The 12,503-nt window shown below is 40.5% G+C and overlaps 1 protein-coding gene across 5 annotated transcripts in view; it reads left to right on the top strand.

The window, feature by feature from the left end:
- LOC122069815 (formamidopyrimidine-DNA glycosylase) overlaps positions 1-10,922 on the top strand; it is a 58,709-nt gene extending 47,787 nt beyond the window's left edge. For 2 of the 5 annotated variants that reach the window (XM_042633910.1, XM_042633907.1), the window contains 4 exons: positions 66-143; positions 381-495; positions 10,119-10,153; positions 10,234-10,922. In XM_042633910.1, coding sequence (XP_042489844.1) covers positions 66-143; positions 381-495; positions 10,119-10,153; positions 10,234-10,617 — 612 coding nt within the window. In that variant the 3' untranslated portion in view covers positions 10,618-10,922. Of the gene's footprint in view, positions 1-65; positions 144-233; positions 334-380; positions 496-10,118; positions 10,154-10,233 lie in introns of all 5 variants that reach the window. The other 3 variants (XM_042633911.1, XM_042633909.1, XM_042633908.1) reach the window with 3 other exon arrangements.
- Positions 10,923-12,503: the final 1,581 nt, after the last annotated feature.

Raw genomic sequence — 12,503 nt, 5'->3', positions numbered from 1 at the left:
AACCCCCCCCCCCCCACCCCCGAGGGTTTTAAAAATACTGATACTCTTCTGTTATTTCCATGCAGTCAAGAATTCATCCTCTGCAACATGCTTTCAGCTTGTCAAAAGAGAGCTGTGAAGCTCTTCACAAGTGCATCAAAGATGTAAGGGTGTTGTTTCTATGTGAATTGTTTACTTGCAGTGGTACAAATTTAAATTAAGATCTTTATAGCAAAGATAAAGGACACATGTAGGTTGTCCAGTATGCTGTTGAAGTTGATGCTGATTGCAGCTGTTTTCCGATTGAGTGGTTGTTTCATTTTCGATGGGGCAAAAGATCTGGAAAAGTGGATGGTAAGATAATATTCTAGAAAATATATGATCCTTTTGACAAAAAATAGTTGATTTTACAGGTCATTGAAAAAGCCCTGGAGGTTGGAGCAGATAGTAGTCAATTTCCTAGTAGTTGGATTTTTCATTCTCGCGAGAAGAAACCTGGCAAGGCATTTGTTGATGGTTTGGCTCCTGACTTAAGTGCACCACCATTCATGGAATGACACCTTTTTTTTTTTTTTTTTCTCTTTTTTCTTCTTGCCATGAAAAACTTCTTAGCTACAGTCAATAAAAAGCTTGTACCCATTGCTTAAGGCTCTCACTACTGCAGGGTTTGGGGATGGGATATGTACGCATCCTTAGCCCTCAATAATGTGGAACAGAATTTGAGTAGTCAAAACAGAATCTTTTCTCAGATATTAAATTCCAGATTAAGGAGAAAGGGGAAAAATCAAAATCCAATGGTCAGTTGGACATGAAATTCAGATCGAGACCTATTCTGAGGGTTAGGAGCACTTGCTGAAAGTTTGAGCTTGATCCAATGTTTGGATCTGAAAATATGAGTCAAAGCTAGTTGCACTAGGAGAGGGCATTACAGTAAATTCACAACTGAGACTACAATTTACGAAGCAGAAATATAAAGATTAATCAAATCTGATCAAGAGAAAGAAATATCAGCAGAAATAGTGATTCATTTAGCAATTATATAGCTGGTATTAAATCTGGAAAACAGGGGCAGAATTGGAACTATAAATTAAACTGATCAGCAGGTCTGATCAAGGTCAAACCATGGTCGAATATCTTCTTGAGGATGAAGAACTACTCCATAAAAGTTGAGGGTAATCTGATGGCCAGATTTCCTCAACTGTACACTTGCCTATGAATTCCAAATCAGATCATGAGTTGCATAATAACAGGAGGATACTTGGTTGTTTAATGGATAAGAAGAATTAGGAACAAAGGAAAACACCCGGGTTCTCACCATATGGTGGTTGAAAGGATGAAACACAAGGATCCTTGATCAAACACAAGGGATTCCATGCAGGAAGATAACAGCACAGACGAAGCTTTTCAGTGATCAAAATTTGTGTACGATGCTGGACCCCTTTACAATCTTATCTAGAAAACTCAAAAACAGACTTAAACACTAAAAATGAAAGGCCTAACCCAACACTTAACTAGCTAGGTAACATTAACTGACTAGGAAATTGACTCAAAATAGGACTGGACTTATAGAATCCTAATCCAGTCTAAACTTAAACACTAGATAAAAATTGAAATAAAGAAATAAAGACACTTATGTAACTAATCCCGTATACCTAGCCTCTACCCATATTATAGGCCTACTACAAAGAAAACCTATTGGATTAAAAGCCCAACACATATATAACCCAGCCCATGGCTTATTTCTAGAGGGGAAAAAAAAAAAAGAAGCAACTAGTGCACAAGGCTCCTGTTACTACAGGGTTTGGGAAGGGCAAATAAACCTATTTAAATGATTTAACTGCATCACTCAATCTGGGAATTAATTTTATAATATGGTAAATTACATTTTTGGGTCCTCCGTGTTAGGGGTATCTCCATCCTAGGTCCTTCACATTAGAGAGTCAGAGACCCTGTTTTGGGCCCCTCTGTTAGTGGGATGTTTGGACAGATCAGCATTACTAGTCATGTGACTTATATTTTTTTCAAAAGGACAAATTTTCCCATCAGCAAACCATCTTTATCTATTTCCAAATGCAAAACAAGAACAAGGAGGGGCAAATCTCACTATGGTTTGAGGAATCGGATTGGTGGAATTGGCTGACCCTGATTCCAATTACTTTTTTATTCTTGTCTTGCAAAGCTAAGTGGCTGCTCTACCTGATTCCTTGGTGAACATGTGTCTTTGTCTCCTACATGCATGGTGAACATGTTTCACCATCTTACTATTTAAATAAAAAATGTCTGATGGTGAACCTTCTGGAAGAACCAAGGGATAGGGAGGGGCAGGGGTCCAGGGAGGAAGAGGGAGAGGGGAGACACTTGCAGAGAGAGAGGGCGAACCAGAAAGGGATTAGCACCCGACAGTTTATTCCAGGTCAAATTCCTTGTTGGCCAAAGAACCATTAGAGGTTTCTTATCATCTTATGTCCCCTTTTCATCACAGCCTGATTTCTGACGTTCACTGCTGATGGTCTCTCAACAAACAGCTTGAGCTGCTGGAATTCTCCAGTAATAAGCCATTGCCGCCTTAGAGTGCAAGCCTTGTCTTCACTGGACTCCAATTTTAAAGAGCTGGGTTTGGTCGAGACCACTGGAAGAATAGCAGAATAGGTTCCTTTTTGGTGATTGTGGACAAGGTGGAGGGTCCTCAGAGCTTCGCCCTGTATCTTCTCCATAAGTGTTCCAGATTTCTGTGACAATGAGCTTGGCAGTTTTGTTCTTAGGAACCACTGGGTTTGAGTAGATTTGATTTCTAGAGGGAAGCGGAATTGCTTTTTTTGGAATTTGAGCTATTTGAGGCAGAATCGAGCTTCTAGAACTGCTTGGAGAGGGTAGTAATTTGTACATGCTTCTTCTGCCTTATTTGTCGAATACATGGTGATTTCTGGTTTGATGAGTTTGGTTTGTTTTTTGGTGGATAGGTTGAACTTCTTTGGCTAGTGTTCTTCCTCCATCTCTAACATCTGCCTTCCACCCATAAACCTTGCTTTGGGGATCAGTTTCTGACAGGGCACAAACTAGAATGCTAGAGAAGAGGAAGGAAGCAATGTAAAGAAGAAGCACTTTCTGAAGGTGAAGTATTGAGGTGAAGCCATTTGGGAGACTGGGTTTTGTCTTTGAGATTTGATAACTGTAAGATATATAACTACACAGATAGAATTGTATCATTTTCTCCTAGGGGAGAGAATTGCAGGGGCAGGGGTGGGAGTCGCTGAGAGGGATGGGGAGAGGACAACATTTTTGGGTGCGGCGACGGATCTGCAGCACCTTGAATTCTGGAGAATGAAAAAGATAACTTGAAGAAGATGATCCTCCTGGGCTTCTCACTGCAAGGAGTCATTGGATCGAACACCAACCCTTCACCGTGATCTTACACACAGCAATTCTCTTGCAGAGAAGAAGCAGCAGCAGCAGCAAATTGGTTTTATGTAAAATCGTGGGAGCTTTGGAGGTCTCCTATGCTTTTTTTATAATGTTGATGGGAGGGATTACAAATAGGTCTAATACTTACTAAAATTAGACCTATTACAATACTTACTAAAAACTGAAAATTAGTAACTACTTGCAAAAGGAAACTACCAACCTGACTTCTAAGCAAAGACAACTATGAGTTAAATTGAACCAACTGGCTAACCCAAACTGAACCAAGCCAAATAACAAAGTAACCCCCCCCCATGCAAAATCATGGGCTACATGTAGAGCCCCTACCTGACAGCCTTCTTCTTCCTCCTTTGATATGTCTTCAATGTTGCATCAACTTTCCCCGGCTTGAAAACATTTATCTGCCGAATGGGTGATGGACATGGAGCATTCATTCAAGTCTAGATCAAGTTGTTTGAAATCATCAGCATGAATCCATGTACTGTCACTATGTGGACGACATTTTCATTTGACAAGGAATATGTGATAGCTAGTACCACGACGGGTAGTCTTATAATTATCATCCAAAACTTCTTCAATTACATCAGTGGTGGGTGGCTTAAGTTGGGGCAGCCGCAACATTTGCTCTGTATCTCCGTCGTCTGAATGATGCCCAACATAAAGATGTAGAGCAGCCACATTGAACACATTGCTTATGGTCATATCATTAGGCAACTCAAGCACATAAGCATTAGGCCCTATTCGTTTCAGCACCTTTAGTATTGACACCCGTTTGGAACCATTCGGGATTCACATGTATTGTCACCATGTCTCCCGGTTTAAACTCCACATAACATCGATGAAGATCAGCTGAAGCCTTATACACCTTAGTGTTCAAGGCAATATGTCATCGGACGTTGGCATGTTCCTCAGTAATATGGTTCAAGAACTCGTTAGCTTAAAGGCTAGCTCAAGCTTGGGTGGGATTGAAGCAAGATCAATATGTCACTTTGGCTGAACTCCAAGCATGATCTCAAAGGGAGTACGAACCGTTGTTCAGTTCATTGAATTGTTGTAAGCAAACTCAGCAATGTCGAGGATGGAAGGCCATGTCTTCTCATAATCTTGATCCAAACATCTCAACAAATTTCCCAAGCTTCTATTCACTATCTCCGTCTGTTTGTCAGTTTGTGGGTGAAATGCGGTTGAAAACATTAGCTTTGTATTCTTTTTCAGCCACAATGTCTTCCAAAAGTAGTTCATAAACTTGACGTCACGATCGGACACAATGCTATTAGGCAGCCCATGTAGTCGCACTACTCCTTGAAGAATAACTTCACAACGTGATATGCATCAAAAGTCTTGTGAGATGGTATAAAGTGGGCCATCTTAGAGAAGTGATCCACAACCACTGTAATAGAATCATACCACTCTCTTGTAGGGGGCAGTCCAAGCACGAAATCAATGCTAACATCAAGCCACAATGCGTGAGGAACAGGTAGTGGAGAGTATAAACCTGTACTTTGTTTTCCCCCTTTTGCTAACTGAAATACATGACACCTATTGAGCACATGATCGACATCCTTTGCAATGCGTGGCCAATAGTATCAATCTATCACATGTGCAAGAGTCTTATCCTTCCCAAAATGTCCTCCCAAACCTCCTCTGTGTAACTCCCGTATAATGTGGTTGCGGAGGGAAGAATTTGGAATGCATAGTCGTGTTCCAAAGAACAAATACCCATCATGAATCGAGTATTTGAGATGCATTCTCTCCTCAAATCTGATCTATGCTAATAACATGTGCTGAAAATGTATTTAGAGTGAGCACTTTGTGGTTAAGTGCGTCAGCTACTATGTTCTCTTTCCCGGCCTTGTACTTCATGACAAACATGAACTCCTGCAAGTAAGTTTTTCACTTGGCGTGCTGGTTGCTAATTGACATATGGGAAAATGTGCTTCAACGCCTCATGATTAGTATATAAAACGAACTCCTTTCCGACGAGGTAATGTCTCCAATGGAGTAACACTTGGACGACTGCATACAATTCTAGATCGTAAGTTGAATACCGCTTCCTGGCTTCATTAAGTTTCTCGCTATAGAAAGCGATAGGGTGCCCTTCTTGCATCAACACTCCTCCTAGACCAACATGTGAAGCATCTATAGCTACTTCGAACACTCGATCAAAGTCTAGCAAGCGTAGAATCGGTGCCTCTGCCATCTTTTTCTTGATAAGAAGGAAGGCCTTGGTTGCTATAGGTGTCCATTCGAACTTCCTTTTATTTGCCTTCATGCATTTTATAATGGTGCCATAACTGCACTGAAGTTCCGAATAAATCTTCTATAAAAGGAAGCTAAACCATGGAAGCTACGGACTTCTGTCAATGTCTTTGCTATGGGCCAATCAGTGATGCTCTTGATCTTTTCCGGATCAGCTTCAACACCTTTAGACGAGACAATAAATCCAAGGAATACAACCTTGGGCAGCATTAACGAACACTTCTTGAGGTATATGTTAAGCTTATCTGTGCGAAGTACCCTCACGACTTGTTTCAAATGGTCAATGTGCTCTTCCTGGTTTTTACTGTAAATCAAAATATCGTCAAAGTAAACAACCAAAAACGACCAATAAAAGGACAAAGTACCTGTGTCATAAAACGCATGAAGTTGCTAGATGCATTCGTCTGACCGAAAGGCATGACTTTTCACTCGTACAAGCCATCCTTGGTTTTGAAGGCGGTCTTCTATTTGTCTCCAGGATGGATACGAATTTGATGGTTGCCGCTCTTAAGATCCAATTTGGAGAAGACCTTAGATCTGGACAGCATATCCAACATATCATCAAGTTATGGAATAGGAAATCCGTGCTTGATGGTTATCTTGTTGATATCCTGACTATCCACACACATGCGGCAAGAACCATCCTTTTTTGGCGTAAGTATAGCTGGTACCACGCAAGGACTCAAACTCTCCTCAATGAATCTCTTTTGTAATAGTCCATCTACTTGCCGTTTCAGCTCAACATGTACCGTAGGACTAAGTCTGTCGGCGGGTACCAAGTCAATGGTGTGTTGTATATCACGCATGGGAGACAGCTTATCAGATCCTCATCAGGGACCAAATCAGAAAAATCACATACATAAGAGCTCTTTAATAGGCCTACTATAGGTTACCTCAGGTAGGGGAGTGACTTCTCAAGTAACAAGAGGCATAACCATTCCTGTTTTCTGACTTGTGTGTATGAACTGCTAGTGGGGGATAGCCAACAACTCCTTCATAGGCATAGCAACTACTTTCTTCTCAATCTCAATACCCTTTTGATTTCCCTCAGAGCCCTTCGTTGTCACATTTCAGCAGGTACATTCACCGGATGGAAAATTGTAGGAACACCATTCCATTCAAATAAGCACAAATTCTTCTTGCCTCCAACCACAACATCATTATCGAACATCCATGGTCAGCTAAAAAATACATCCGTGAGCCTCATTGGAATTACATTGCACCATACATTTTCCTCATACCAAAGGAAGCTTTAAAGGAATTGAACACCGTTTGTTTACCTCTAAGGTATTTCTATTTAGCAAGATACCTTATAAGGTTATGGATGTGGCTCAAGCGTCAAGTTGGCTTTCTTCACAAACGCCTCCGAAGACATTGACACAGCTACCACTATCAACTAGCACTTGGCAAGTGTGTTCCTCGGATTTCATACGGCTGTAAAAGATACAGTTACGTCACCAGTCCTCCCCTTTGGTTTCAGCCACCAAAATGCGAGTAACAATATGAATACCATAAGTGCCGTCATCATTAGCATCATCCAGCTCATAGTCATCCCCACAATCATCATCTTCATCCAAGGGGTATGGAAAGAGAGCAGGATCATTGTCTCCAGTGGGTTCTTCAATTTTGGAAGCATCATTAGCCCTCTGATGATGTGGACAAGCCTTAGCAAAGTGTCCAATCTCTTGGCAATGGAAACATTGAACCTTGTTATTTCCTGTTATAGGTGCCTTCCCTTTGTATTCAGCTCCTGGAGGACCTGTGGCTCGTGGGGGGTGCTGAAGTGTTGGGTTTAGTAGGTGGAAAATTTTTCTTGACCTCCCGAGCTTGATAACCAAACCTTCTACCTTCCAGTGCTATGAGTTCCTCTGCATGAAGAGCCTTGTCAAAGCAATCTCTCACTGTATACACATCAATAGCACCAATCTCCCTACTAATATCATCCAACAATCCCAGTCCAAACCAAGTAATTGCCGTTCATTCTCCCTAATGCTGGTATGGGAATAAAGTGCATCAAATTTGTTCATGTACTCTGCAACGGTCATATTTTCTTGACAAAGAGAGTTCAACTGATCCTGTATACGGGCTTTGAAATTAAGTGGCAAGTATTTGTTAGACAATTCTTGCTTCATCTCTTCCCATGTAGTAGGTTCATGGGTACTCCACCAGTCACAAGCAGCCTCAATTAGCTTAGCACGATCTAGTTTGATCTTACGTTCCTCAGATAGGTCATAGTAATCAAAACAATCGTCCAATGCTGCTAACGAGTCATAAAACACTTGGGGGTCTTCCTTACGATCATACTCCTTGAGATCAAACTGGACCTTCTGTGAGTCTCCCCCAGTGCCTATGGTATTTGGGATGATCATTGTCAAAATAGCTCCTCATATGGTCTTCAAAAGTTGGTGGTGCTACAGGGACCCTTTGTGGCCCTCTCAGATTAGAGTTAGGTCTTCTGAAAGCAACGGGGCAGCAGAGTGGCCTATTGGGTTTGAGTTTCTATGGCCAACAGCCTTTCTTCCACAGCTTTTGTCCAGCCATCAATTTCTGTAACATCTCCATCATCACGGCCAATATATCAGCAGGAGGGGTTGGAACCCTAGATGGGTTGTTCTCTGCCATGCTCTGATACCACTTAATGTAGAGCTAATGTAGACACGTCAACCAAGCTCACACTGCAGGATTTTAAATTAAAGAACACCCAAATAACCAAGGTAAACTGAACCAAATAACAAACTGACCCCCCCCCCCCATAAGAAATCATGGGCTGCCTGTACAGCCTCTACCCAACAGCCCTCTTCTCTCTCCTTTGATTTGTCTTCAATGCTGCATCACTTCGTAGGCGGGACGATTCTAGGTATACCATCCACCTAGAATGGTTCAGTTCCCCCAACAAATTTCTTGCAACTCCTTGCATTGCGTTTCTCTCGTCCTTTGTTGTCTGTGACAATTGCCGAAGAATCAGTAACAGGATGCTGTGCTGAGTAAGGAGAGGCAGGTCATCTCCAAGATTCAAACCCCTTGGATCTGCACTTTCAAATCTTCCCTTTTCCAGTGTTTAACTGTTGACTAGACCTTTAAAAAAAATCCCTCTGATTTATCTTTCTTTTTTCCTCCAATAAAGCCAACCTAATTCCTTCCATTCATATTTTGTCATATCGAAAGGAGCCTCAAAAATAAACATCAAGGGTTCTGGCTTTCCTCTCCGATCATATCAATGTAGCTCTTCCTTCTCTCTCCCTCTCTTTTGCTGTGTATTGCCTGGAGATCTCAAACAAACATTTAGGGTCCTGGCTTTCACTGCATATAAGACCAACTCACCTGATTTTAAGTTCTGGATGATCCCTCTCAGCTGATGAATTGTTCATTGATAACATCCTCCTCCCGTCTCCAATTTCTCCTGTACCATTCTGATCCACGGGACAGAGAAGAACACAAAGCCAAGTCAGAAATTTATGATATCCTTAAACTGAACCTGAGCCTCTCCACTGGGAAAAGCAGAGAAAAGTTTGAAAAGCAGGGGTTGGGAGGAATCAATGTAAATTGTAAAATCATGGAACAAGGATATTTTTGGGATTTTTGTTGATTAATATGGGAATCTTTGTCATTAGGATATTTTTGGGATTTTTGTTGATTAATATGGGAATCTGTCATTTTAACTCCTGCATAAGTTGCCAGCAGCATCATCTGATCATCAGGGACCTACAATGGGGTATTTCTAACATAGAGGATCCAGTTCAGGGATAATACCCAAGATGTAAATTACACTCTATAATAAATTGTGTAGTACGACCGAGGGAGGATGAATACTTCCGGTCTTGAAGCGACACATGGCTGACAAGATATGAAAGGGCCGACAACTTTGAAGAATTTTCAAGGCTTTTTGTTAACCTTCAAAGTACACTTACTCATTTCATTACAGGGGGGAGAATAGGAGTTCCCTCCCCCATCACTGATAGTACATTTCTCGAATATGAAATAATGACAGCTCTTCTAGCGGTAATTCCTAAATAGTTCGTGGTTTGCAATTTGGATATCAGTCACTGGTTTCTGATTAGAGGATTGTATAAGCACCATTTCATGTCAGGGAATTTATCAAATGAGAGAAAATCATTACATGTTAAAAATTACAAATGCTAAGCTGGACAGCTCATCCTAGCTCAATCCACTTTTGTATAAATTAGTAGTGTGGGTTGCTCTTTGTAACATCTCCATTTAATATTGGATGTTGTCTTCTCTTGCCCATGGTAATCAGCTGTATGGTTAGTAGTTGTGTTTCTATGCTACTATTATGATATTCCAAGGAATCAATTGGGCCCTTAGATTTTGACCTGACATGAATAGCAGTAGTTTTGAGCTCATGATCCCCACCCCCAAAAAAAAAAAAAGTGAGACACCCACACACACCCATGCCTTGGATGGAATTTTTTGTAACACTCGAGCGTTTCATCTAATGGCAGGGAAGAAAATTGATTTCATCACTGCAGGTGGCAGGGTACGTCATTCTAGAAAACAATCTCTATATGTTTCCTTTTTTAGCCTTTAGTTTAATGGTATCTATCATTTTCCTATCAGACAACAGCCTATGTACCGGAACTGCAAAAGCTAACAGGAAAGCAAATGGGGAAGGCTCCTATTAGATCCACAAAGCAGTCTACTGACAAAGACGAAAATGGAGATGGAGATGGTGAGGGTGAGGATGAGCTGGGAAGTGAAAAGGAAATCACTGAAAAGGCCAATTCAAAGAAAGGCCAGAAGACAAGTAAAGGTAGAGCAATGAAGCCTCCTGTGAAGAGGAAATCCAAAGAAAGTGGTAGCAATGATGATCATGGAGATGATGGTGAAGAGAAGAAAACAACCAAGATGTCGAAGACCCTTACAGCAAAGGTGGAGACATCTAAAAAGACACTCAAGAACAGCAAAACCAGTACACAGATAAAGAAGAAAGCAAAGAAGTAGGATGGCAAGGAGATGGTTATAAGAATCCTGCCCTTACCTTTCCTAAATTAATCTTTTTGAAAGGATGCAGAATGATTGTATATCAGTGTGTTTTCAGCTCTCCTTAGTTTTTCTTCCCTCTCAAGTTTTGCTGCAGTCACTTTTAGAATGTAAGCTTTTTTTCAGAACGGCACATTCCGAGATGTGAAGTGGGAATTGACTCATCAAGTTGGTACTCTTCACTTAAACCATCCCATTGATGAACCTTTGGCACTAGTCATAGCCTTCCTAAATTAATCTTTTTGAAAGGAAGCAGAATGATAGCATATCAGTGTTTTAAGCTCTCCTTAGTTTTTCTTCCCTCTCAAGTTTTGCGGTAGTCACTTTTAGAATGTAAGCTTCTGTTTTTTTCCCTTCCCCAGTTTCCTGAAGTGGCACTTCTTAAAATAGAAGTTTTTTGTCCCTTTCTGCAGAGGTTTCACTCCAAAAGAATGTTACTTCATTTCGAGAATTTGAGAAGCTAAAATTAAAGGGAGAAAGTACTTAATTGGTAGTCACTTTTTTATTGGGTCAAAAATAAAATGCATCTACAACTCCCTAACTAAATGGGGTCGTTTAGATGGATCCACGACTAAGCGAGATAAAAAGCAAAGGAAAGAGAAGAGGAAAAAAAAAATAGCAACGCAACACCTAATATCCCACTTAAATTCAATCAGCAACATAGATCTATGGATCTTTGCCCTCTAAACAACTCTATCAAAAAGTAAAATGCGTCGAAACTAAAGGGGAAGAGAAGATGGAATAGGATTACATATCCGATCAGTTCTAACTTATGTAATCAGTCCGAACACGTATGTAACCCTAACCGTTGTACCTGCAACACTTGTTCAAGGATTCCTCGAATCTCCGATTCTTGTGCATTCTTTGCAAAACTATAGTTAAGGGAGGCACATTGGAAAGCACCATTAAGATAAATAACTGAAGCCCACCCGGCTTGGAAGGAATTCTACAAGAAAGTGCCATCAGTAATAACAATGAATGAAATGCTTGAGTTTAAGCCTCGAGTACTGGAACTTGGGGTTTCTGAGACTATTTCCTGTGAAAGAGTAGTGTCGGGAGACTGACATTTGGGAGATAAATAATGAACCCATCTATTTAAAACTGAAAATGATCTAATGTGATTCAGGATTCTTCCTTAATAAGGCACAAGAATGTCTGCAAATCCATACGAAATAACATGAGATGGCAAAGACTGCAACAAAATTCGAGAAGTTTTAACTTCAGGGATGGGTGAGGTCTAAGGCCTAGGCTAACGGTGGACTATGTACTACAACTTTGTTTAATATACACCTATAGAAGAAGTGTTTTTTGTGGGTTGTTCCTGTATGTGTGCAAGAATCAATGGGAATATACTAGGAAGCATCTACAGAAGAGTCATTTTCCTTTTCACGGAGGACGGGTAGAACATTTTGCCTCTGTGTTTGGGCACAAGGGTCATATTCCCCCACTGAAGACATCTTCCCGTAACATAATCCAAGGATAGAGAACCATCAAAGTTAAAAAAAGATTACAACAGGAAATTGCAATGAATCGCATGTGCATGGAGAGATTAAAGCATGACAATGAATGATGGGAATAATTACAACTTACAAACAAAGCCAAAAAATAAACTCAAAAATCAAAGGTCGAAGGAGTTGTTTTTGTGCACTTCTATAAATCATTGATAGAGATTTCACAATTTTTATTTTTTTTTTTGGGGTCAAATTTCACAAAGTTTAACCTTTTATACAACTGATAGGAGCATTCTAGAGGACTCAGCCGATCAAGTTTGAAACCAAGTGAAAAGTTGTATCGTTTGATGAACTTTGGTCTTAGCTTCATTATTTTATTTTATTTTTTTTGGTGGG

This window comes from Macadamia integrifolia, unplaced genomic scaffold (genome assembly GCF_013358625.1).
Source record: "Macadamia integrifolia cultivar HAES 741 unplaced genomic scaffold, SCU_Mint_v3 scaffold724, whole genome shotgun sequence".
Lineage (NCBI taxonomy): Eukaryota > Viridiplantae > Streptophyta > Magnoliopsida > Proteales > Proteaceae > Macadamia > Macadamia integrifolia.
This window is presented reverse-complemented; position numbering and strand designations above follow the sequence as displayed.